Source organism: Manis pentadactyla, chromosome 13 (genome assembly GCF_030020395.1).
Source record: "Manis pentadactyla isolate mManPen7 chromosome 13, mManPen7.hap1, whole genome shotgun sequence".
NCBI lineage: Eukaryota > Metazoa > Chordata > Mammalia > Pholidota > Manidae > Manis > Manis pentadactyla.
This window is the reverse complement of record NC_080031.1, coordinates 27,378,054-27,400,903: the sequence shown is the minus strand read 5'-3', so window position 1 is coordinate 27,400,903 and position 22,850 is coordinate 27,378,054. Positions and strand designations below refer to the sequence as shown.

General features: G+C 36.1%; 1 protein-coding gene across 1 annotated transcript in view; it reads right to left on the bottom strand.

The window, feature by feature from the left end:
* The window catches only part of CNTN5 (contactin 5), a 1,238,002-nt gene that overhangs the window by 67,185 nt on the left and 1,147,967 nt on the right, over positions 1–22,850 (bottom strand). Inside the window, exon 17 of the mRNA XM_036902818.2 lies at positions 5,565–5,723. Coding sequence (XP_036758713.2) covers positions 5,565–5,723 — 159 coding nt within the window. The remainder of the gene's footprint in view (positions 1–5,564; positions 5,724–22,850) is intronic.

Below are 22,850 nucleotides of genomic sequence, written 5' to 3'. Positions count from 1 at the left end.
CCAGTAAAATTAAGACAAATGTAAAGAAAGCCTAATATAGATATCACTTGCTTAGGCGATGTCACGGAAAGAATGTGAACCCTGTAGTAGTCAGCCAATGAGGAACCAGGGGAGGGACTCGCATGCTAAGGAATAAATTGCTTATTGTAACAGCCTTGAATGTGCCTGCTCACCAAACACCCGATCTCACAAGATTGCCATAAAGCCTCGCTCTGCTGTTCTCTCTGTCTCTGTGTCCACTTTTGAGTTCATACCAGTGAGAATATTTCTCACAGTTTCAAAGAAAATATTCTGTTTCAGAGGAACACACAGTGAATACAGATAGTGGAGGGCCCCATATTGATTCAGGAAAAGAAACGTGCTAAAATTCCTTTCCTAGTATAAGAATTGCACCCAATAGTTTAATTAAATAATTAAATGTAAACTAATAAAAGCTGTCTAGTTGACAAATTTAATCAACCAACCAGTGGAAAAACATAATCACAGATACAAGACATATCCACTGATAGCAGAATAGTTAAGAAACATATTTGTATTAAGTAAACAATGACCAATCAATTCTAAATTGTAGGTGATATGGAATTCTTAAGTAGACACAGTAAAAAACTGCTCAGTAATATGAAGAAGAAAGTCAGGTGTGCAAATTAACAGCAATGTTTGAATAGAAAAGGGAACAGCAAGTGAAATTATCTATTTCTTATGGTTGTTTTAATGCTTTCTTCAAATGAGTAAATTATTTCCATTCAAAGTCACTGAGTTGAGTCTGATTTTTGGGAAGGCAGTATTGGTAAGTTAATTCCATATGTGCTCAGAGAGATGGTCCATGTACAGCTCATCACTTCATTTGTCAAAAACCAGGGACTCATTCTTTGTGTTCATGTTGGTGTATAAAATGATCTTAAATGCTTTTTAAATACTAGCTTCTGAATTGCGTTAACTTTATCAGAAAGTTCAAACCTCGACCTCTTTTATTTTTTTCTAGCTGTTTCTGCATTAGAGCTTATCTCTACTGAAATTGATTTAGATGTGGGACAACTACGAAAACAAAGGCCCACTGCCCCAGGGGAGCTGGTGAGGCTTCAGAGGGACTTCTCTATCAAAAGAAAGAAGCTGTGGTCAGATTGAGCTGACTAAAACCAGAAAGCATTTCCAGGAGCTATTTTAAAGTGCACAGAAGCCCAGGCCTGCTCCCTGGCTGGACTGCCTGCAGCATGTCATGCTTCATCCAGTAGCTGCAAAAAATGCTGTTGTGTGAGGAAATATCTTGCTAGAGCCCTATTACTACCAAAGGCAAATAAAATGGATCATGTATAGAAATATATTTCTGGAAAATATAAATTTCCTTATAAATACAGTACAACCATAGATTTTTTTAAAAAGTACTTGCTTGCTAAACTAAATTTAAAAAAACCTGTCAATTTAAAAATGTTCTATGAGGCAGTTAGATAAGATTTGAGTGGGTAGAGGGAGAATAAGGTCAGCAGAGCCCACTAAAAGGGACTTAAAGAGTTAACCAGATAAAACTAGAGTGCCAGAAAGGCCTCATAAATTTAATGAGTTAATTAGTTGAAGTTTCAAAAGCCAGGAGCAACTTGGAATGTCTGGATATTCCCCAGATAAAGAAAAGTATCAGAGCGCAGCCCATGTCTTCATTGCACGAATTAGATCACACCATTGTAAAATTTACTTAGTTTGCAAAAAGGCCCAGCTTATTCTTTAACTTAATCTGTATACCATTCTTTCTTTTCTTCCAGTAACTTAATCAAGTAACTTTTTAACTAGGAGAGGAGACAGACCTCTGAAGTGTAAATAGACCCATGTGGGTAAAGAATCCCAGGATCCAGACCAACACAGTCTCCTAAATAATCTTATTCTTAAAACTTAAAAGGAATCATCAGTCACCTATGCATATCATGCTTTATGCTGATTCATACCCCAAAAAACATATAAAACCCTAGACCCTAAATGCTCAGACGCACCTCCTCTCTTTCTTTGAGTGCATCACTCTCTGTTCCACTCCAGATAAGTAGGGGGCTGCCGAAAGCTCTGATTTGGGCTTGCAAGTTCCTGTTGCCTGGGTGACCCAGACAGAACTACAGCTGTACGATCTTGCTCTTTAGTAGCCTTCCTCAGTATCTCCTTTCTTTGCCTTGGGGAAGTATTCAGAACAAAATCTTATTCCATCCAGTGCTCTGCGGCTCCCCCAAATCCTGTGGTGGTGGGGACTCAGTTTCCATGCCATGCAGATTCAAGTGGACACTGGACGCCAGGTGACCCTGGCTTTAGGAGTTGGCACGGGATTTGCCCAGTGCCGAGCAGGAGTTTAATGAGCTTCCCTTTCCTGCCTTTGTCTCCCTTGACTCTGGCCCATTCCTCCCGTGGAGTGTATTCAAATAAAACTTCCATTCTGCTTCCCAACTGTGTCTCTGCCTTTCAGTTCTTTGTGGCTCCAGGGAAAAGAACTGAAGAGAATAAACTCAACTTGTAAAAATTCCAGCATTCAGTTTATATTAGAAGATAAGAACGGAACTTTATAATAGAGACTTCTAAACAAACCCCCAAAATGACATTTCATCTAAGTGCCTAAGCCTTACACACACACACACACACACACACACACACACACGCACACACACACGTTTTCTTTCATTTATCCCTAGCTTTAGAGCAGGGAAATGGGACAAGGGTCATGCCATTGTAAAATCTAACTTAGCCTGAGAAAAAGGTCCAGTTTATTCTTTAACTTCATCTATATGCTATTATTCCTTGTCTTCCAGTTTTCTTAATCAATTAAATAACTCTGTAACCAGGGGAGGAGACAGACCTCTGAGTGTAAATCAACCTATGTGGGTAAAGAAGGCTGAGATTCAATCAACATAGTCACCTAAATAACACTATTCTTAAGACAAAACTTTAGGGGAATTATTAATCACCTGTATACATCATGCCTTATGTTCACTTCTACCCAAAAGTTCCTAAAAACCCCCAAACCCTAAACCCTTATATGTGCTTCCTCTCTGAAGTCGTATGCACTCCCATCTGAGTGTGCACTCTCTTACCAAATAAACCTGTTGTAGAAGTCTATCACACTTTGTCTGCAAACTCATTTTCACAATAAAGATGAGAACTCGCTGACCTCCATCTCTAGTAGTAAGTATCTTTGTCTCTTTGTTATGTCATTTAGCTTTCTAATCTTAAATGAAATTATTTTTCTCTCTCCCTGACTTATTTCCAACAAGTAGGGAAGTGGCTGTGGGAACCCCTGAGTAGGGAAGGGCTTGCTTGTTTCCTTCACCTCGTGACCTGGATGGGGCTTTGGCTGTTCAACCACATTCTTTAGCAGCCTGCCCGAGAAGTGTCCTTTGTCTGATTTGGGAAGTTGTCAGAATGTAATCCCACTTCATCCAGGAATGTGCAGCTCTCCCAAATTCTGGGGTGGTTAAGGATATAAATCCCACACCATGCGGATCTAGCAGATATTGGATGTCAGGTGACTCTGGTTTTAGGAGTCCAAGGAATTTGCCCTACACTGATCAGGAACTCAGTGGACTTCCCTTTTCTCCCTTCGTTCTGCCTTGCTCTCTATTGCCTGCATGGCTGCTGCCATTCACCACTGCTCTTGCTTTCATGAATTCCTTCCTTGCTGGCACCTGTTCGAACTGACCTCAAATTCTTTCCTGATCAGAGTTAAGAGCTCTTCCCACTCCAGGTTAAGGTTTTACCTAGTGTGCAGGGAGAGACAGCCCAGATTCAGCTGTCCAGCAATAGCTTGTGCCAAAAAAACTCTAAGTTCATATATATATACACACATATACCCCCACACACACATACAAAATCTCTATATACATATCTATTTCTATATCTATCAACTATCATCTACCAAACAACAAAAAGTAGAAACAGGTCAATAAGGCATGTGAGAAATCAAGAAGAGTAACTAGGACACTATGGGTGCAGTAGGAGGAAGATTAGATGTCCTATGTTGCTGTGCCATATGTTAAGGTCAGGATAAAAACATGAGCATGGGACAAGCAAGGAACCATCTGTATGCACTGCAATGTGCCCACAGGAAACCTTCCTGCTAAGTTGTCGGGGCAGCTTGGCAGGAGTGGGCAGGGAGCAGGCACAGCTTGCAGGCAGGAGAATGGGTTTGGTGAGTACCTAATACCAGATCTGAAGGTGAATCCATTTTCTGGCTACAGAGCAAAAGGTTCGGTCTGTCACCCTAAGGATAAGATGAGAGCACATAAAAGTTATAAGAATTCTTGTGTAAACTTGTTCATGTAGTTTGATTCTGTGTCATTTCCAGAATTATCATCTGAACTTAGAGATGCCCCCAATTTCTTGGGTTTGCAGAGTTATCACAGGGTTGAAATGGAGCCTAATGAGACTAAGATCCACAATTATATATATTTCAAAATGAGTATGTATAGTTGTATAGTACACTATAAATAATAATCCAAATAATTCTATAAATTAATATAGGAATCTAGTATCAAGAAAATCTGAATTATATTTTGCAAGCAGATGAATTTATTTCTTCTCTCCCAAATTGTAAATTTTTGCACACAAAAAAAGTTTCTGCTTGAATTTAATTCACTTAAGCAGCAAAATGGACCCCTCCACTACTCTAAGACTTTGGTTGATTGAGTTTTATGGTTACTGTATTTGATATTTTACTGATTTTATATTTCACTTCTAAGCAAGTAAACCCACGTTATATTTAAATGGGAAATAAAACAAAATCACAAATCTCTACTCAGTATGGACAACTGCTTCTGAAGGTGACTTTTTCTGGACATTGTACACTTTTCAGATACTAAGATGTTAAATAAGTATCTAACAACTATCAAGTGGGTGTAATTTCACATATTCCTACAGACTGCCACAATTGGAAAGGTGGGGAAAGTTTAGTTATAACATGAAAAGAAAACCATTAGGGAAGAAAGTGACTTTTAAAATAATGCAGCAATAAGGCAAACATCTTAGAAGTAGGCATTAAAGTGTTGCATTGTTTTAAATAATGTAATTTTGTGATAGATTTTCTTTTTATAAATAAATCAAATGAGTGACTATAAAGGAGTAACACAAGGAACTGACATAATAGAACAGGTCTATATTTGATGGTCTTGGTGGTTACTTGAGTCTATATAACATTTAATAGGATTTTACAGAACTGTACACTAAAAAATTGCATGTGAAAACTGGTGAATTTGTATATGGTCTGTAGTTTAGTTAATAGCCTGGTACCTATGTCACTTTTCTGATTTTGATGATTGTACCATTGCTATGTGATGGGTCCACAGGAAATCTTTGTACTATTTTTGCAACTTCTATGTGAGCCTAAATTATTACAATAAATAAATAAACACATAAAAGTGATATGGTCCTGCCCTGGGAATGAGAAGCAAATAAGGTAGCTTTATACAGATATATAGTGGCTAATATACTGTAATAAATGACAAAGTTTTCAGAATCCAGAATGATCCGAGACTGTTAGCAAATAGAGCTCGTGACACAGGAAGCTGCTCTGAGTGTGTCTGATGCGGCCTTGAGCCTCTTACCCGTTTTTACCGTCTGCCAGCCCAGGGAGAACGGGCTACGGGCCTGCAGGTTGTAGGAGGAGACAGGGCTGTGATTGTCGGCCGCTGGACTCCAGGAGAGTGTGGCTGTGCTTTCTGTGATTTCCTCAACGATCACTATCCCTGGGGGGCCTGGGGGGCCTAGAGGGAGAAGGGAATGGGTAAAGTTTAGTACAAGCCATGATCAGAAGCCATGAGAAATTGTATTTCCAATAAAGATCCAATCAAACTATTTAACTGTCTTAATGAAATATACATTTTGTAATGAAAATCGACAATTAAAAAAAAAAAAAGGATGGGATGAGAGTTGGTTTCCATGATTTCTGGGGGTGACTTGACTGTAGATTTGATATTTTTCTAACACGTTTTGCTTGGAAACACCTACCAGTCAATATTCTATTTTATGGGAAAAGAAAAAATAATTAGAAACCAACAGAAGGATATGAATGTCAGTAGCATCGAGGGTTGTTGAAATGAATCCCAGCTTACAGAGGTAGTAGCAGAGAATGATAGGGATGCTATCTGGGACACAAACAATCCCACCTTTACTACGTAAGCTGTAAGTGTGTGGGCCTAATTTTCATGTCCAGGAAACCTGCAAATGGTTCATACACAGTACAAATACTGTGATGTGACTATTAAGTAACTAAACTCTAATAGGTGAGAAATGGAAAGCTCTGAAATAATGGTTGTTCACACTAAGGAAGGGTATATACTAGAAATAAGGCACAGAAAAATTCTGTGGTGAGATAAAAGGAAGGTGTGATTATTTATTTATTTACTTGGAGGGTGAGAGGGTGGCATGTTAGAGAGCATCATGTCCCTTTAGGTCATGAAAAGTTGGCATGGGATAGTGGTAACCAACCTATGTGTATGTAGACTCCAGCTGCAAGGAACAATGGTGTCTGATATGAGAAAACACCATTGTGTGATTACTTCTAAAATAGTGATTTCTAATCGTACTTAAAAATATGTAGTGTTTAGATTTTAGTGGCTAAAAAGCAAGGCCAGCTTTTGTATTAATATTTTTCTCTTTCCTAATATGGACAGTTCAAAGTGCAAAGATGTTTTTATTTTCAATGAAAAAAATCCCACCATTACGTGTTCTAAATAATTTTCTCTGTTAGTCTTTTGTAGTGAGTTGCTCTCTGGATTCAGAGGTTATGAAGTCTGAATAGTAAGAGCTGAACTAGACTGTAAAGAACTAAGAAATGGTAGAGTGCTGGAGAAATGGAGGCAGTTAGGAAAGACCTACGGATAGAGAATTTCAACAAGAAGGGAACAAGGAGATGGAGAAAGGGTTTAAAAGCCTCGATAGACAAATGGCATTTTTAGGAATGAAACATGATCCTGTTTTCAAGACTGAGAAGACCCAGCAGCAGAGAGCAGAGACCAAAGATTCAGAAGACAGAAAGTATTCCACCAGGACGGTGACCAGAACGATCGTGGGCAAAAGCATAGAGGAAGACCTTTAGGAGAAGAGGTGGCAGCTTTTTTCTCACAGAGAAATGAAAGAAGAAACAATGACTAGAGAGAGAAAGCTTTTGAGATGGCAAGGAGGGGCGTTGAGAGAGCTCGTTTCAGAAAGTTCTTTTTTCACTAAAAAAGAGAAAAATCTTCTATAAAAGTGAAGGTGATTGTGTGAAAATGAGACTAGAAGTTAGAGGAGAATAGGGAAGTTCTGGAATGAGCACATGAGTAAAAAGGAAAGACGTGAAGAAGAGTGAAATCTAAATATTCTGGGATAGCACTGGAATTCCAGTCTGGTTCACTAGCAGCATTCTGAAGTAGAACTGACTGACTCACCAAGGTTAGGCTAGAAATCCAGGACCAGGGCCAGAGAAAGTAGTTAATTGGGTCCCTTCATGTTTAGGAGTTTATGAATTTGGTGTGGTTTATCTTCAAAGATGCCAATGGTGTGAATTATTATGGTGTCAAGGTAGACTAGGGGGTCAAGTGAAACCAGAATGGTGCGAACAGACTAGAATAAAAGAAAGAAGCCAAAGAAACCAGGTTATTAGGAGTGAAATACATAAGAATAGGACTTGTCAGGTAGGAATTTGTGATTTAAGTGTAGGGTATTTTTGAGTGAGAATTTGTGTTTATCTGGAGTGAAGTGGAGAATATGAGTATTCGGGTTGACAAGGACAAAGACTTACAGAAGAAATACATTTGATGTGTCACTAATATGAATGTTCAAAGCTTTAAAATAGTGGTTAAGGATGAGTGAAGAAAATAAATGAGATCCAGGTGCTGAGAAAGATGTCTAAGAAGCTGTTGGACTGTGGTGACAGGAATATGGAGAAGTAACTATAATGATAGTATTATAATGATAAGCTATTTACTGTAATAATAATAATAATAATACGAAGAGCTACCATATCCTTACTGTGCTCTATTAAGGCACTGTAGTATTTTGCAAACATTAACTGCTCATTTATTTCTGTGTCACTGTGAGGTGAGCATTACTATTTCTATTTCATAGAGGACATAATGAAATCTCAAAGAGATTGTTTACTCAGTAAATGAGAAACAAATTACTTACTGCATAACCATATTATATGTTAGATGTTACGGTAAGCAGTGGGTACCAGAGAGTTCACTCTTAGGAAAGGAGTTACTTGCCTAAATCACTCGGCTAGCGAACGGCACAGCTGAGATTTGGATTCAGATCTGACTGTAAAGCCTGATTTTTCCAAGCAAAGAGTACACAGATTCCCTCCTCCTCTCACTGTTAATATAACGAGCAGTTTCAATTGAAGAAAGGAAAAAGAGAGAAAGTGCGTGTTAGGGAAAAGCACATTTAAATTAGGCAGTGAGGTAGAGATGGCATTGAAGAAAGTGTTCAGGCCTTTGTGGCAGCCAGTGGATTAGATGGCCACCTTCACTTCTTCTCCCTGAATATGCAGGCCTTTCCCTTATTCAGACGCGGAGCCTATTATTTTGCTTCCATGAATCTGGGCTTGCTTATGTCTATTTGACCTAGAAGACAATGGTAGAAGTGACGCTGTATGATTTTTGAGAAGAGGTCATAAGAGGCTTTGCAGCTCCATCCTTGGTCTACTGGAATGCTTATTTATTCAGGAAAATCCAGCTGCCTGATTAGGAGTCTGATTTAACTGAAACTACAAGTCTGTATAGAAATTCAAGCATTTGAAGAGGCCCAAGTAGAGAGGGAGATCCAACTTGCCCTCAGCTATATAGGCACCCCGGCCTAGGCACCAGACACGTGAGTGATGAATCCTTCAAATGACTCCAGTTTTAGCCACCATGGGACACACATGCACGAGAGATCCTTGTGCCTGTCAGCTGCCCAAACCATGAAAGCAAATACCAGACTGATGTTTTAATCCACTAAGTTTTAGGACAATGTTGGAAAATGGAACAGACTTCGCAATAGTTTTATTTTAGAGCTTGTTCATAGATAGGGAATTTGTCAGGAGGTTCTTCAAAATACTACGAAAAAAAGACTTGAAATTCAGCTAATGTAGTCAAATAGGAATAATTAGCAGTATGTTAGTTGTTAAGCTCTTCTATATTGTTCCATCTTTTCTGTTCCATTTCATCCATTCTATTTATCACCTGTTCTAAAAAGCATTTATTAACAACCACCTATGTGTGAGGGATGAGAGAAGATATGGAAAATAACTATTTACTTAAGTAAAATAATTTGCACCTTTGAGTATTAAAGATCTATGAAAATATTTAAATTAGTTCTCCTAAAGGTATATTTCTTTTAATAATAGGTAATAATTACTCTAAATACATTTTTTAAAAACTTTAGCTGGAGGAAATAATAGAATCTACAGCATAAATAATAAATCTCCAAGTATTTTTCTCTAAGTGTGGCTATTTCCCAAATACAGTCCTTAGCAAAATAATCAGTAACAGAGAACAAGATTTATATACTCAGGATACTGATTTGGCTGTGCAGTTACTTGTAATTACAAACCATCGTAAAAAAATAATTGTCCAATAATCATGTAATGTTTAAATCATAAAATATTATGATAAAATCTTAGGCAGCCATTAAACTGCCTAATAATTAAAATTATTTAATGATATGGGACATGTTTACAATATACTAAATGAAAAAAGTGGAATGCAAAATTATATGTAAATATAAATGTTTAAATAGTGATTTGTCAAGTACATACAGGAAAAGACAGAAAAGAACTGCATTAAAGTATACATGGTGATTACTGTTTGGAGGTGAGGATATAGACGATATGAATTTTATTCTTTATACTTGCTTGGATTTTTCAGTTCTGTACAGTGAGCATGCATTACTTTCAATGTATTTTAAAAGGTCATTAAAGAAAGCCTCCATACTGTGATATCTATGAATTGTTCTAAGTATATTTTATTTAACTAAAACATTTACTGAATGTATAGGTAAAGCACTGTGTGGAGTGGTGGGAAATGGATGGGGTGAATGGTTAAAGCAGGACAAGAAAGGGTTCCAGCCCAAACTGTATTAAAATTCAGTGGCAGAGACAGATCTTTTGGAAAAAACAAGTGCCAGGCAGGGAGAATGTTATGTTCAAGTGCTTTGGGAGTACATTTTATATCTCAGAGCATTTGTTACATTGACTATAATTATTTTTCTATAATTTCCATTTGTCTTAGTATTCAGCATGGTGCTTGGCCTATAATATTAGACCCTCTATAAGTATTTGTAGAAGAAGAGATGAAAAGGAAGAAGAAAGAGGCAGGGAAGGACAGAAGGAGTTATGCTTTGAGTTTGGAATGCTGTGTAACAATTAACAAGTAAAAGAGTATTTTAAAAGAATTACCATATAAGACACAGATCCAATATGTTAGCCTTTTTTTCCCCTAAATCAACATGTATTTAAGTTAAGTTTCTTTCAGTTATGTTTAGAGTGGGGTGGTAATAAAAATTACAGCATAACTCCATGAATAATGAAAATAAACCTTTTCATATGATTTAATAATAAGGTTCATCATTGTTAGAAACAGTGTATTAAAACCTGTGGACAAGTAATTTTTTTTTAATCCTTGTAAATCTGAAAGATTTTTATGAATTTATTATTGTGAAAATGTTCTGAAAAATTAGTGATTTACCTTTTAAGACAAGATTAAAAACAATTTTCAACCATAATAAAAATGAAAATGAGTTATATGGTCATTATATTAGTACTGATTCATCAATGCTCTACTTACAGAGATAAGTACATTTTTGGACATTATATACTGAATGCTGGCTGCAATTAGCTTCCTGTATATACTTAAGAATGTATTACATTAATATTGTATTAATGTAATCAATACCTTTGTTTTTAAGGCTTGTCAATCATGGCCATATTTTTCCATCTTTGACATTTTTTTTTTAAGTCAGGAAGCAAATTTTATCTTCAAAGGCTTTTACAGCTAATTTACACAAGACATCTTTGAAAATAGATTAATAAGAGATAAATATATCAGAGATGACAAATGTGTGCCAGTAGCTAGTGTCTGAATGTGGTACAGATGCCACTCATTTAGCAGAAATCTCATTAACTTTATAGTTGGCTGTAATGATTCAGTGTCAGATAGGCAGGAATCTGGAAATCCCCTCTCTCCTCCCACACCCCCTGAGACAGTGCTATTAATAGAGAATGACTAAAATAAATATTTTATTTGAAAATAGACAACTTAGAAAAATGGACACAATCTTTTCATACCTTCATGGTGAGGACTGCTGAGCAATGAGAAAGTACAAAGTCCCCTAGCAGAAGCCATGTTCTCAAGAATTCAATTTATCCTCAGTCAAGGGTTCCCCAGGATTGCTATTAGATTGCTATCAGAGCTAACCATTCTGTTGACCTAATGTTCAGTTAGAAAATTTTCTTCTCTTGAAAAGCCATTGACTTTTAAAGCTGAAAAACAAATAAAATATGTGTCTCCTTGTAACCTCTGAAACTGTTATTGTTATGCTAGTGACCTGAAACAAGGACCTAAGACTTCATATAATAATTAAGCAATGTTACAGAGTCTTGGAAGTTTTAAATTAAGTAGTTCAAACTTATTATTTTTTAGATGAGGAAGGAGTACTTGAGACAAGAAGACTCCTTAAAAAAAGAGATTAAAATGAAGACCTCCTGCTTTGGGGGGAAAAGAAGTTGAAACAGGGACCAGCTTTAGTCTTGCAACCAGAGGAGGGGTATTTCCTGTTCAAAGAAAATTATGACAAATTAATGTGGTAACAAACAGGAAGTTGTACACTGACTTCTTGTGAAATTGTTTTGCATTCTCCTTGTAGACAACTAATAGAGCCAGGCTTTAGCATTCTTGTGGTGTGGCTGTCCAACCCTTCATGAGGAATAATTCTTAAAAACATCCTCTTAACTGATTCGCCACACTGTACGTTTGCAGCTCTTTCTCACCTTGATCGCATCATTGTCTCTGCCTGATCCGAACACATACTGATTCAACAAGTATACCTTTGCTCTATGTCACAATTTTTACATGTTAACTCTATCTGGTTTGTGTTCATTTGTATTTGATTTTGGTGACTTTCCTATTTTTCACACATAGAAGTTTCAAGTGAGAATTAAATTTGTCAGGATTCAAATATTAAGTAGGTTTTTTCTTTAAATTGTTTAAAACTAAAATGAAAATCATGGTACCAAACATGTCATGGTATCTTAATCATTTATATTTTTAGGCCCATAAACTTCATGTGGTGACAGACACCTCTTACTTCTCAACACATGTAGGAATGTGCTGCAGAAAGGAGGAGAGCAGGTGCGACAATCATTTGTGGAAGCAAAGTCCTGAACATGCCCTTCCAATACCGAGCAAAGAGGAGATTTACTATTGTCTGAAAGTTAAGATTAATGCAGAGAAATAAACTCAATAACCCAGGCTGCAAAGAGTATGTTTTACTTTTAATCAAGTAGTTTAATTATATGCAATGAACCACCCAGTGCAAAGGACCGTTTTACATAGACCCAATTTAAAAGGCCAATAAATAACAATAAACCTAACCTTTCATTAAAAACAGTCAATAATGTAAATAGATTTTCTGTTATATCACATATCAATACCCATTAATAACTGGTTGCTGAGGTTTTCATTTTTAGAATTGAACTATGGTATACTCTTGTTTAGAAAGTATGCTGCTATTGGTAGTATATTCATTTATATATAAGAAAATGTCTTCTGACATTCTCTTGACATACTGGGCTGCAAGGGACAGCTTCATATAGTATTGCATCTTCCCTTCTCTTCAGATACTTCCTTGCCATCATTATATTCCTCATGAAGTTTAGAGCACATTCTTAGATTTCTTTACTGTTTACTAACCTAATTTAAGTGGCCCTTTCTTCCTGTTCTCAATCCCATGAGAATAACCAATTCTTTTTTACCAGGAACAGTTAAGGATGGAAATGAGAGGGAAACAGTTCTAATTACCTTTCTCAAAAGCAATTTTGTTTTAAATTAATTTGATAAAGTTCACCATTATATCTACTACCCATCTCTCATCATCATTAGATTATTATTCTCTTATCTATGTCCCATCTCTATCATCTATCTATCATCTATCTATCTATATCTATCTATCTATCTATCTATCTATCTATCTATCTATCTATCTATCTATCTATCTATCTATCATCTATCTATTTATCTATCATCTATCATCTATCTATCATAAATTATTCTATGCAACCTGGTCTCTCAACATGAAATTCTTGACCCTCCTCACTTTGCCTATTTAACACCTGTTCAGGCTTCAAATTTAAAAGCCCTGCTCAAGTTTCACTTCCTTCAGGGAGACCTCTTTGATTGCCCTGCCTAGGTAAGATCACTCGATTACATACATTAATAGCGCCATGTACTTCTCACTCAGTTGAAATCACAGTTGAAACTTTCTACTTCTTTGTGTGACTCCCTTATTATTGGTGGCTTTCCTCTTTGGATTTTAGGTACAGGAGGGCTGGAATTGTGCTTGTAATTTGCTCACTAGTCTATGCCCAATACTTAGTACAATGTTTGGCACATAGTGTGTTACCAACATAGATTTATAATAAATGATCAAATGAATAAATGTTATTAACTTAATTGGCTAGCACAGCTGTTGTGTTATTTTAGTACATGTTTTCACTTCTGACCAAAATATGAGAAAGAGTAATACATCTTTACAAAGTCATAGCACTTTTCTGAAAAAAAGGACTTTTACTATAGATTAAACAAATGGGATGCTGACTATGTTATGGCCTTGTTTTTATTAAATGCTATTAATTAGATACCTATCTGATACTGGTATGCTTATAAACAATAAGAAAAAAATTAACTGTTTTTCAGATTTTGGTGACAACAAAGCCTCTGGCATGTTTGTAAAACAAAAAATTTGACTGCTGGCATGTACCCAGTGACCACTGAACTCCAATTTCTGTGACTAGAATTTCAGAACTATGTTTCATAAGAGATACATAGAACATTCTTATATTTCAAGAAAAACTGATATGGGAAAAAGAAATTTGGATAAAGAATCAGAAGGATCTCATACAAGTTCTGACACTTTTATGTAAGAGCTTTTTTCTGAATCTTGTGTAAATTTCTGAGCTTCATTATGTCTCAGTTTCCTTACATTTTATAAAGGAGATGATCATATCAATCATATCATTACTGTGAGGGTGACATAAGGTGATGTTGTAACAAGTACTTTGTGTCTATACTAGCACTGGTTGATCCTCTCACTAGATCAGTGACTTTAACCAGGTCATATGATCTCACAGTGATTCATTTTTTACCCATAAAAATAAGAACCTAGGCACCACATTTGGTTTTATCAAAATACATAAGGATAGATGTGAGAATTATTTGGGGGGGAAAAAAACAAAAATGTACCATTACTGGCCAATTCAACAAATAATCTCTGTCTTTCGGGGAGCTTGTAATGTAAAATGGGAAGAAATAATGCTGCAATGATAATAATTTAATGTTTACTTACCAGATAGAGGGCATTGTGCTAAATGTTATGTGCTTTCTCTCTAATCTTTGTAGCAAATCTGGTATTGACACCTCCTGTCCACAAATGAGAAGACTTAGTCTCAGAAAATTCAGGTAACTCAGCCAAGGTCATACAACATTCCAATAGTGGACGTGGGGTTCAATTCTGATTTTTAATTGCTATGTATCTGAGTTTTAACTCCATGCTATTCATTATGACACAGTACTCCTTCACACAATTCAGCATAGACAGAAAATGTAGATTTCAGAAGATTAAAATTATGAGCAGGGGAAAATTGAAAATGATTGAAAATGGATTCAGGAATAGAAAAAAAATGATAGAGAGGAAGTGGACTTTGTGATTGAACTCCCTTTATTTATGAAGGATTAAAACTGGAATAATTCCTTATCTGTCCTAAGCCTGGTTATATTAGCATAGGTAACCTGAAAAGAGGGTCTGCAATAATATCTAAATATTCCAAATAAACTCCTTGGAACTAAAAAATGACAAGTCAGTTGGGAAAACTGACAAAACATCTGGCAACTAGAAGCCAACAGCTGGTGGGTAAACATAGAATTCACTGAAATCCTTAAAATTACTTAAAAATTTACCTATAGGATAATGAAATAATTACTTTTAGATAGAGACTTGTGGCTTATTAAAGATGTGCTATTATAATCAGTGTATTCCTATGACAATGCAGTTGAACAAAATATTAAAAATCAGAGAGAATTCTAGAGCAAAAATGAAAACCCCATTTTATAAACAATTAAATATTCTTTGTGCATCTCATTGCTACATTAATTTTTTAAAAAAGAGGAAGAGAGAGGCTTGCAAGGGTTGGAGAAACTACCATGAGAGGACCAAAATGGATTTTTTTGGTTAGCACAAACAGGTAGTAAGGTAGGTCTTTCATAAAAGTGAAGTGGCTTAATGCAAACTTTTGAAAAGCGGAGTGTAAACCTGTTCACACGTGAGAGTTTCTAGGACACAAGTTAGAGCCCCTGCAGTTACAGATCGGCAAGCTAACGAGATGTTGAGCCCTTAGCTGGTTGGCGTAGCAATTGGTACTTCAAAAACTCCTTTCTTGTACATAAATTTTTAGTGGAAATACTAGCCTCTTTAATCACTCTTTTAATTTCTTTCCCATATACTCCATGTAGCCAGATTCCAGCATATGGATCATTCTTTGCTATTTGCATTTAGTTTTTAATATTTAGAGCAACATTTTTTTTTTGTGAGAATGAGTGTGTTTGTGTATGCTATAAAAAATAGTGTGGAGTGGAAGGAACGATAGAGTTGGGAAAAAGTGTCAAAGGACTTAGAGAGATGGGAGTGCCAAGCATCAAAGAACTGTTTTGGTTACAGCCATAGGAAACTTCTGAAAACCCTTTCCCGCCACACCATTCCCAGGTGGTTTTTCCTCTTATTTCATTGTCTGTCTCTCTGCCTTATTGACATATTATATGACATGGCAATATATTTAATATTATATGCCTATGACCATTCTTCCCCATTTATCTGATTTTTTAAAAATGTAATTATTCTCTTTGGGGAAAAGGTTACATATTCATTCATTCATTCACACATTTAATAATTTACTCAGCATTATTGAGGAAATACCTACTGTGTACCAGACTCTGGGGATAAGGGTATATTCAAGATAAGGAAGGTACCTGCCCTTAGGAATTTTACTTTGTAGGAAGGAGAGAACAGTCAATGAACAAATGAGTGTGATCATTTCAGATAATAATAAATGCAATGAAGAAAATGAAGTGGAGAGATTGTCAGGTGAAGAAGAGACAGGGAACGTTAGGTCACTGAGAAATAAATGATGATAAGAAGGAGGCAGGCAGCCACATAAACATCAGGGGCAAGCATTTTCCAGGCAGAGGACATCAGTGAAAAAATTCATTTAGTGTTGATGAGTTTGGCGTATTTGTGGAACAGAAAGGATTCTGGTGTGGCTGAAACAAAATGAAGAAAGAGGATGGGGAGTGTGATAATGTTAGAAAGGTCCGTGGGTGGCAGATAACAGAGGGATTTAAAGGCAATGGTAATGGATTTGGATTTTATTCTGAATGTGATGGGAAGCCATTCGATAACATATGAGAAAAGTCAAAGGAAAGAGGCCATTGAAAACCACAGAGCAAAAGTGTGGTGAAGTCCTCAGAGGCTGACAGAGGAACTGGGAGAAAAATCTTCAAAGAAATGTAAATGTGTGATAAGCTTCTTTGCAATGAGGTTTTGGTAGTACATGTGGATTGTGATGATTCAGCAAAACACCTTTCCTATGGTGTTTGTTGAAGCTTCAGTGGCAGGGGTGGTCTCTGAGGATGTTTTGCATCCTGGTCTCTTGCAATCTTATTGAGAATATGAGAATTCTTACTCGCATTGTAAGCAAAAAACAAAACCAGCACCACCCTTTCCCCACACCCCAGCCTTAAATTAATGGGTCTCTTGGCATGTATCCCGGTAGGTCTGATTTGTGAACACACAGTTGCCACTGGCACTCCTCTGGGTTAGATGGAGCTATGAGATTGGTTCAAACCAGTGAGTTATGAGCTAAAAATCACTTGTGCCAGTTTTGGCTGAAGTATGTAATTACTGGTGCGAACCTATCCACATCATTATATTTAAAATGTTTATTTAAAGAATCCTTTTTAGAAAAATACGAACACTTTTGCATCAATAATCACAGACACCAGGTGAAAGATAAATTGACCAACAATTCCAGGTAGTTAGGTAGACATAAATATTTAATGTAGTTTTACATGAGTTGAAGTTGTACACACTGTATATATTCTGATATAAAAGTAATAAAAGTGTATCCATCGAAGGTGATCTTTCTGAAATGGAAAATAGATATTTGAAAGTCTATGGTAGAAACTGGCAAGAATAATTAAAAATAATCAACTTGTTTATTTAAAACCTCAAGCAACCCAGATGCTAATCTAAAATTAATTTATTAAGCTAGTGTTACATAAATTTTAAGGACAGATGAGTTAAAGAATCCTGTAGGAAAATACCGTATGTGGCTCTAAAACATGCAAGGAACTGTGTTTCTGCCGAGCTTTCTATAAATCCAAACTGGGTTTACTGTGTTTGACTCATTAACTCTGCAATGTAAATTTAATATCAAGAAAATAATGGATGACTATATGGACCTTTAAATTCGTTCATTCTCACTATTCATTTATGAGTAATTTATACACATCCTTGTGACTTATTTTCCCAAATACACCATGAAGCAACTTTGAAATTCTCATTTCTAACGACACGCTAGGACAATGCATTTGTAAAGCCAGTCTCTTTAAGCCAGGTGCGCCCTTGGCGATGCTATTGGACTAACCATAAGTAGGGAATTTTCTTTATATGTTTTTACTGACGTACAAACTTACACTTATTCTCATATATTTAGATTTTCTTTCATGATTTTTCATTGATACCAACATGTCCTATGAGATATCTGTATGAGACTAGGGACATGTTTCACCGTCATGGAAAAGAACGAAAGTTGACAAACAAGTGTCTGGGGTCATTAATTTCATATTTTAACTAATTGAGAAAAGCAGTAGTCCCCTAAAGGACTAAAAGAAGAATGAATATTACTCCCTAAGCGCTTAATTTATCAGCTTAATGATGGCTGACAGAAAATGGAAAAAGAACTGTCTTAGTGGTCCTTGATGGCTGCTGGCTTGAACACTGAAGATTTTTACTGCAGAGCTCTAAGAAGACATTTACCATTATTAGGGCTTGGCACACACTGAAAGATGACTGCTGTCATATGGTGACAGTGAACTTGGTACAACCCTGATGCCTTCATCTAACTCATTTGGAGAAATGGAGACAGTGGGCTCTTGCAGAAGCACTTAAATAGAGCAGACCTAGAGGCTGGGTAATTTGCAACAGAGGTCCCGTATAATGGATGAATCACAGGTAGAGTGTCTGTAATGCCAGCTATCTTGTTCAGTGGGTATGATCGATGTTGCTGATTAGCTTGACTTAACATTCGGTGAGCTGAGGTTGTAAGACAAATATGTGAGCTTTGATTTACTGATATATACAGATCAGGTGATAAACTGTCTTTGAAACAGTGAATAGGGATTTCAAATGAAGCTTACTAAATAACAGTTCTATTTCTGGAGTTGGCACAAAAGAAATAATTATATGGACCAATAACCTCCTGAACAAAACATGTAATTCAAACAGACGTTATGTATTATGCCATGGTTTTCTGTGATAAATGAACACTTAAATTAACCAAATCAAAATGCTGACAAATGAGAAAGCTGACACTTTGGTATAGATGATTAACTTACATAGTTTATAAAAAATTTTCTTTGCTTGAAAATTTGTATTTTACACCTAGAGTGTTTTACCATCTAAAACAAATCTAGGGGAACTCGACAATCATTCATACTATTTGGTTTCAATTTTTAAAAATCTAAGCATTTATTTCACAAGTACTTCTAAATCCTTTAGTGCCCTCAGGGGTGTTTATAAAGTCTTCTTACTCTTTATCTTAATTTTTGTATTGCTTTATTGCCAACTAAACTGAAGGCATGGCAAAGTTCTATGTAAACGGTCATAGAATGCATATTTATGTTTTAAAAATATTGAATACTATGACGTAAATCAATTTTTAATACATATTTAGTGCTCATTTTATGGGTGTGCAGGTAGTGACGATTGTTACTGATATGAAAGCAGTACGCTTAGAACTTTGACCTCTGTTAACACTTCTTTTCTAGAATGAAATATAATTTGAGTATTTCACTTTTTTTTTTTTTTTTACTCAGTTTTATCCTCTTGGTGACTTTGTGTAATTGGACTTGATGCCCTTCAGTGTTTATTTTACATATGGCAAATTTCCTTGTACACTAAAATAGTTTATTGTGTTTGCTCAAGGATAGAGACCATCACAATGCATAAAAATGCATGTTAATGTAAGCAATCCACATCAGGGAAGTGATGCAAGATTTCATTGATTCAGTTAACTAAATATACTGAGATGGCCCTGATGGTGTTTTACAGTCTATTTTAATGACAGTAAACCAGCAGAGAACATAATTATGCCAACCCTAGAAACATGCCAATTTGACCCTGAGGAAGGAGAGGCAGTCACATGCTCCCCATCACCTTTAGAATGTAGTAGTAAACTGTTGTTGAAAAAGATGGACAACACAGTTAGAATCTATTATCAGATATTTCAGTCAATGGATAAGAGAGAATCATCTGCTGGATAAATGTAAACCATTTTCCTGCCCAAACTTATCATGAAGGGCAATCTTAAAGATCAGGGAAATGGAAATTGTTCCTGTCTAGTTAAGAATACCAGCAACAGTATCTACCATTCACAGACAAGCATTCCACCCCTTGAAATCTCATTTTATTTTCCTATTAACTTTGCTAATTAGATATACTATCCTCATTTTACAAATAAAGACTTCAAAAAAGGTAAAATATACACTATGACTATGAAATGCCAAATGACTTGGTTATGGTTATGCAGTTAGTTTCAGAGTTCAAATTTCAGCCTAGGTTATTTTTATAATGCTCCACTGTGTGGGCTGGTTAAACTGGTTACTATCACAGCCACTTTAAACAATTTGAATCATTTTAAAATCGGGCTGCTGAGATTCAACTAACATTTACTGAGCACCAGATATAGAGTTGGTAACACACTTACCCAACTAAAATAATTGGTAACTACACTCATCATAATGAGCATTTCATAGTGTATGTAATTGTCTAATCACTATTTTGTACACCCGAAACCAATATAATATTGTATATCAACTATACTTCAGTCAAAAAAAATAGGTCTAGTGCTAAGTGCTCTGGTTGCCCAAAGATCTTGCTTTTCTGTATACAGGACAAATACAGCAAAATTTTCCCCACTATGTGTTATACACCTTGAATTTATGCAATTTTATTTTCTTACTGCAATAAATAAAGTTTCAGCTGTCACTTTTATATCTCTGCTTTTCAATGCCTACCCTCTTTGAATCTTGCAGAGGCTATTTTCTGATTTACCTTAGGAATCTCATGGATTAGGTATTCCTTATCAAGGAATTTTTATCACGCTAGGAATTTTTTTTTCCTCTTTCTCACTCACTTTTTAGGTACCTCAGCAATAATCCATGAGATTCCTAAGGTAAATCTACTGTTCTACTTAGTAACAAGGTAGAGAACCATATGTTTATGACTGCCAATCATTACAAATAATGTGTCAAAATAGATTTTCCATACACATACAAGAAGATCAGCATATTTTAGTTTTGAAAGATGAAAAAGAGAGAGACCTCTATTGGAAATATTTTTATGAAGAACAAGTCATAATTTTTTCTTGGCATTAACAGATATCATCTGGCATTCAGTTTTCCCCTCCTTCTTCACCTGGGTTGCTCTAACTCATTAGACAGCTAATTGTCTTTGTAATTCCAAATTAAGAGGACTTAGTGAAACAGAGACATTACCTTTGCCAGGTGTTTGGGAGGACAAAATCCAAGCCACAGTAAAAGTAAGCAAAAATTTCTTCCAGTTAACCTTAGCCCTTTCTCCATTCAGCTTTATTGAATTTTGTTGCTGTTCAATGAAGTATCATTCAGAGACCAGGATACATGTTGTAATGTTACACAAAATCAAGAAAAAAAATAAGAACTGAGCATTTTGGAATATAGGTCAAAATAAAACAAGATTTTGAGATAGAGACTAAAGTGAACTTACCTATTTTCCATTGCTTCTGTGGAGCTGTGACCAGCCACAGGGTAGATATTCAGCAGAACTTCTGCTTGGAACTTGGGTTCTTGGCGACCACATTTGGGTTATGAAAACAGGGCCATACAGTATGTTGATGCACTATAAGTCTGTATATTTTCAGCTTCACATGAAAACATATTACTACCCAATTACTTCACATGAAAACATATTACTACTCAAAAGATATACTAAACCAATCTAGGTAACAGTCACAGAAAACAGAATGTATTCAGGAAAATAAAAAGGTCAGGTTTTAGAAAGGATTCATAGTTGGTTTAAGCTGTGTCTACACAAAGTGTGAACAGTGAGTAAGATGTTTAAACAATTTGAACAAATGAACGAATAGACAGATAAAATGCACTTCCTGTGTTCTGCCTAACTAATCTTGGTGAATTTAAGGATATTCTTCTCAACATCAAAGACCATTGTTTGTTTTGAGTTATTTTATTTTCATAACTCCTGGCATAATTCACCCATAAGTAGGTAAGAAACAACGGATATCAAAGATTTGAGAAAACAGCAGCAGCATTTGGAATGAAGGCCCAGAACCTGGGAAAGCAGTTAGAAGCTTTGTCCTCACCTCATAAATGTGGCAATCAGGAGAAAGTTTAAAATGAGAGAATAAGACGAGATCATGCAGAAAGAGGTCTATTCTTTGCTGATGCTTAGTGTTACTGGTGATGCTCTGTGAGTGGTAACCCGAGCATCATGGAAAGAGGCCCCACAAGATGTCCTGAGAAAATAGCTGTTAGAATGTGATATTTTACGTGATTGTAGAGACATTCAGACTTTCAGTAAAGTTAGTGGTCATTTATCCCAAAGTATAAAACAGAAAGTGGTAATCAAATAATGTGGAGCCTCCTGGTCACATGGTCAAGATAAAGTCCCTGAGAGGATTAGAGAATGGGAAGCCTCTCCTCAGAGGCAGATGCCAGCGAAAAAGTGCTGTATTTGCAAGCTGATGTAGGGTGTCTTCTGTTCTCTTTCTTAGCTTAGCAAATGGCTACATGTTCTTTAATCCAGACCATGTATCATCCCCTTGGTGAAGAATCTGACTCCTAGAAAGAGCAGGTCACTTCATTCCCCCATGCTTTTTATAAGGCTCTTTCCTCTCTTGTTTCGACCCTCCTTCCCACCTTCCCTTCCTTCCCTGCTTTCTCCTACCTGTTCTTTTCTCCTCTCCTTCCTTCCACAAATATTTATTAACATTTGTCAGTAAATATAATGTATCAGGAATTAAGAGGTCCAGCAGATTCAATGATGACTAAAATGAAAACAGTCTGTCAACTGATGATGGAAGGCCATATAGTAATTTAAAATACTAGCTTTGAAGTCAGTTGCCTGGACTCTACTCATTGTTCTTCCACTTATTAGGGTGACATTTGACAAGTCCTAAGCTTCTCCGAGCCTTAGTTTCCTTATCTGCAAATTGAGACTGAAAGCAGTACCCTTTTCATATTGTTTTATACGATATGCTAAATGGATGAAATGATTAATTTATATATAGCCTTTAGCACAATGCCTGGCATATAGGAATAATTTAA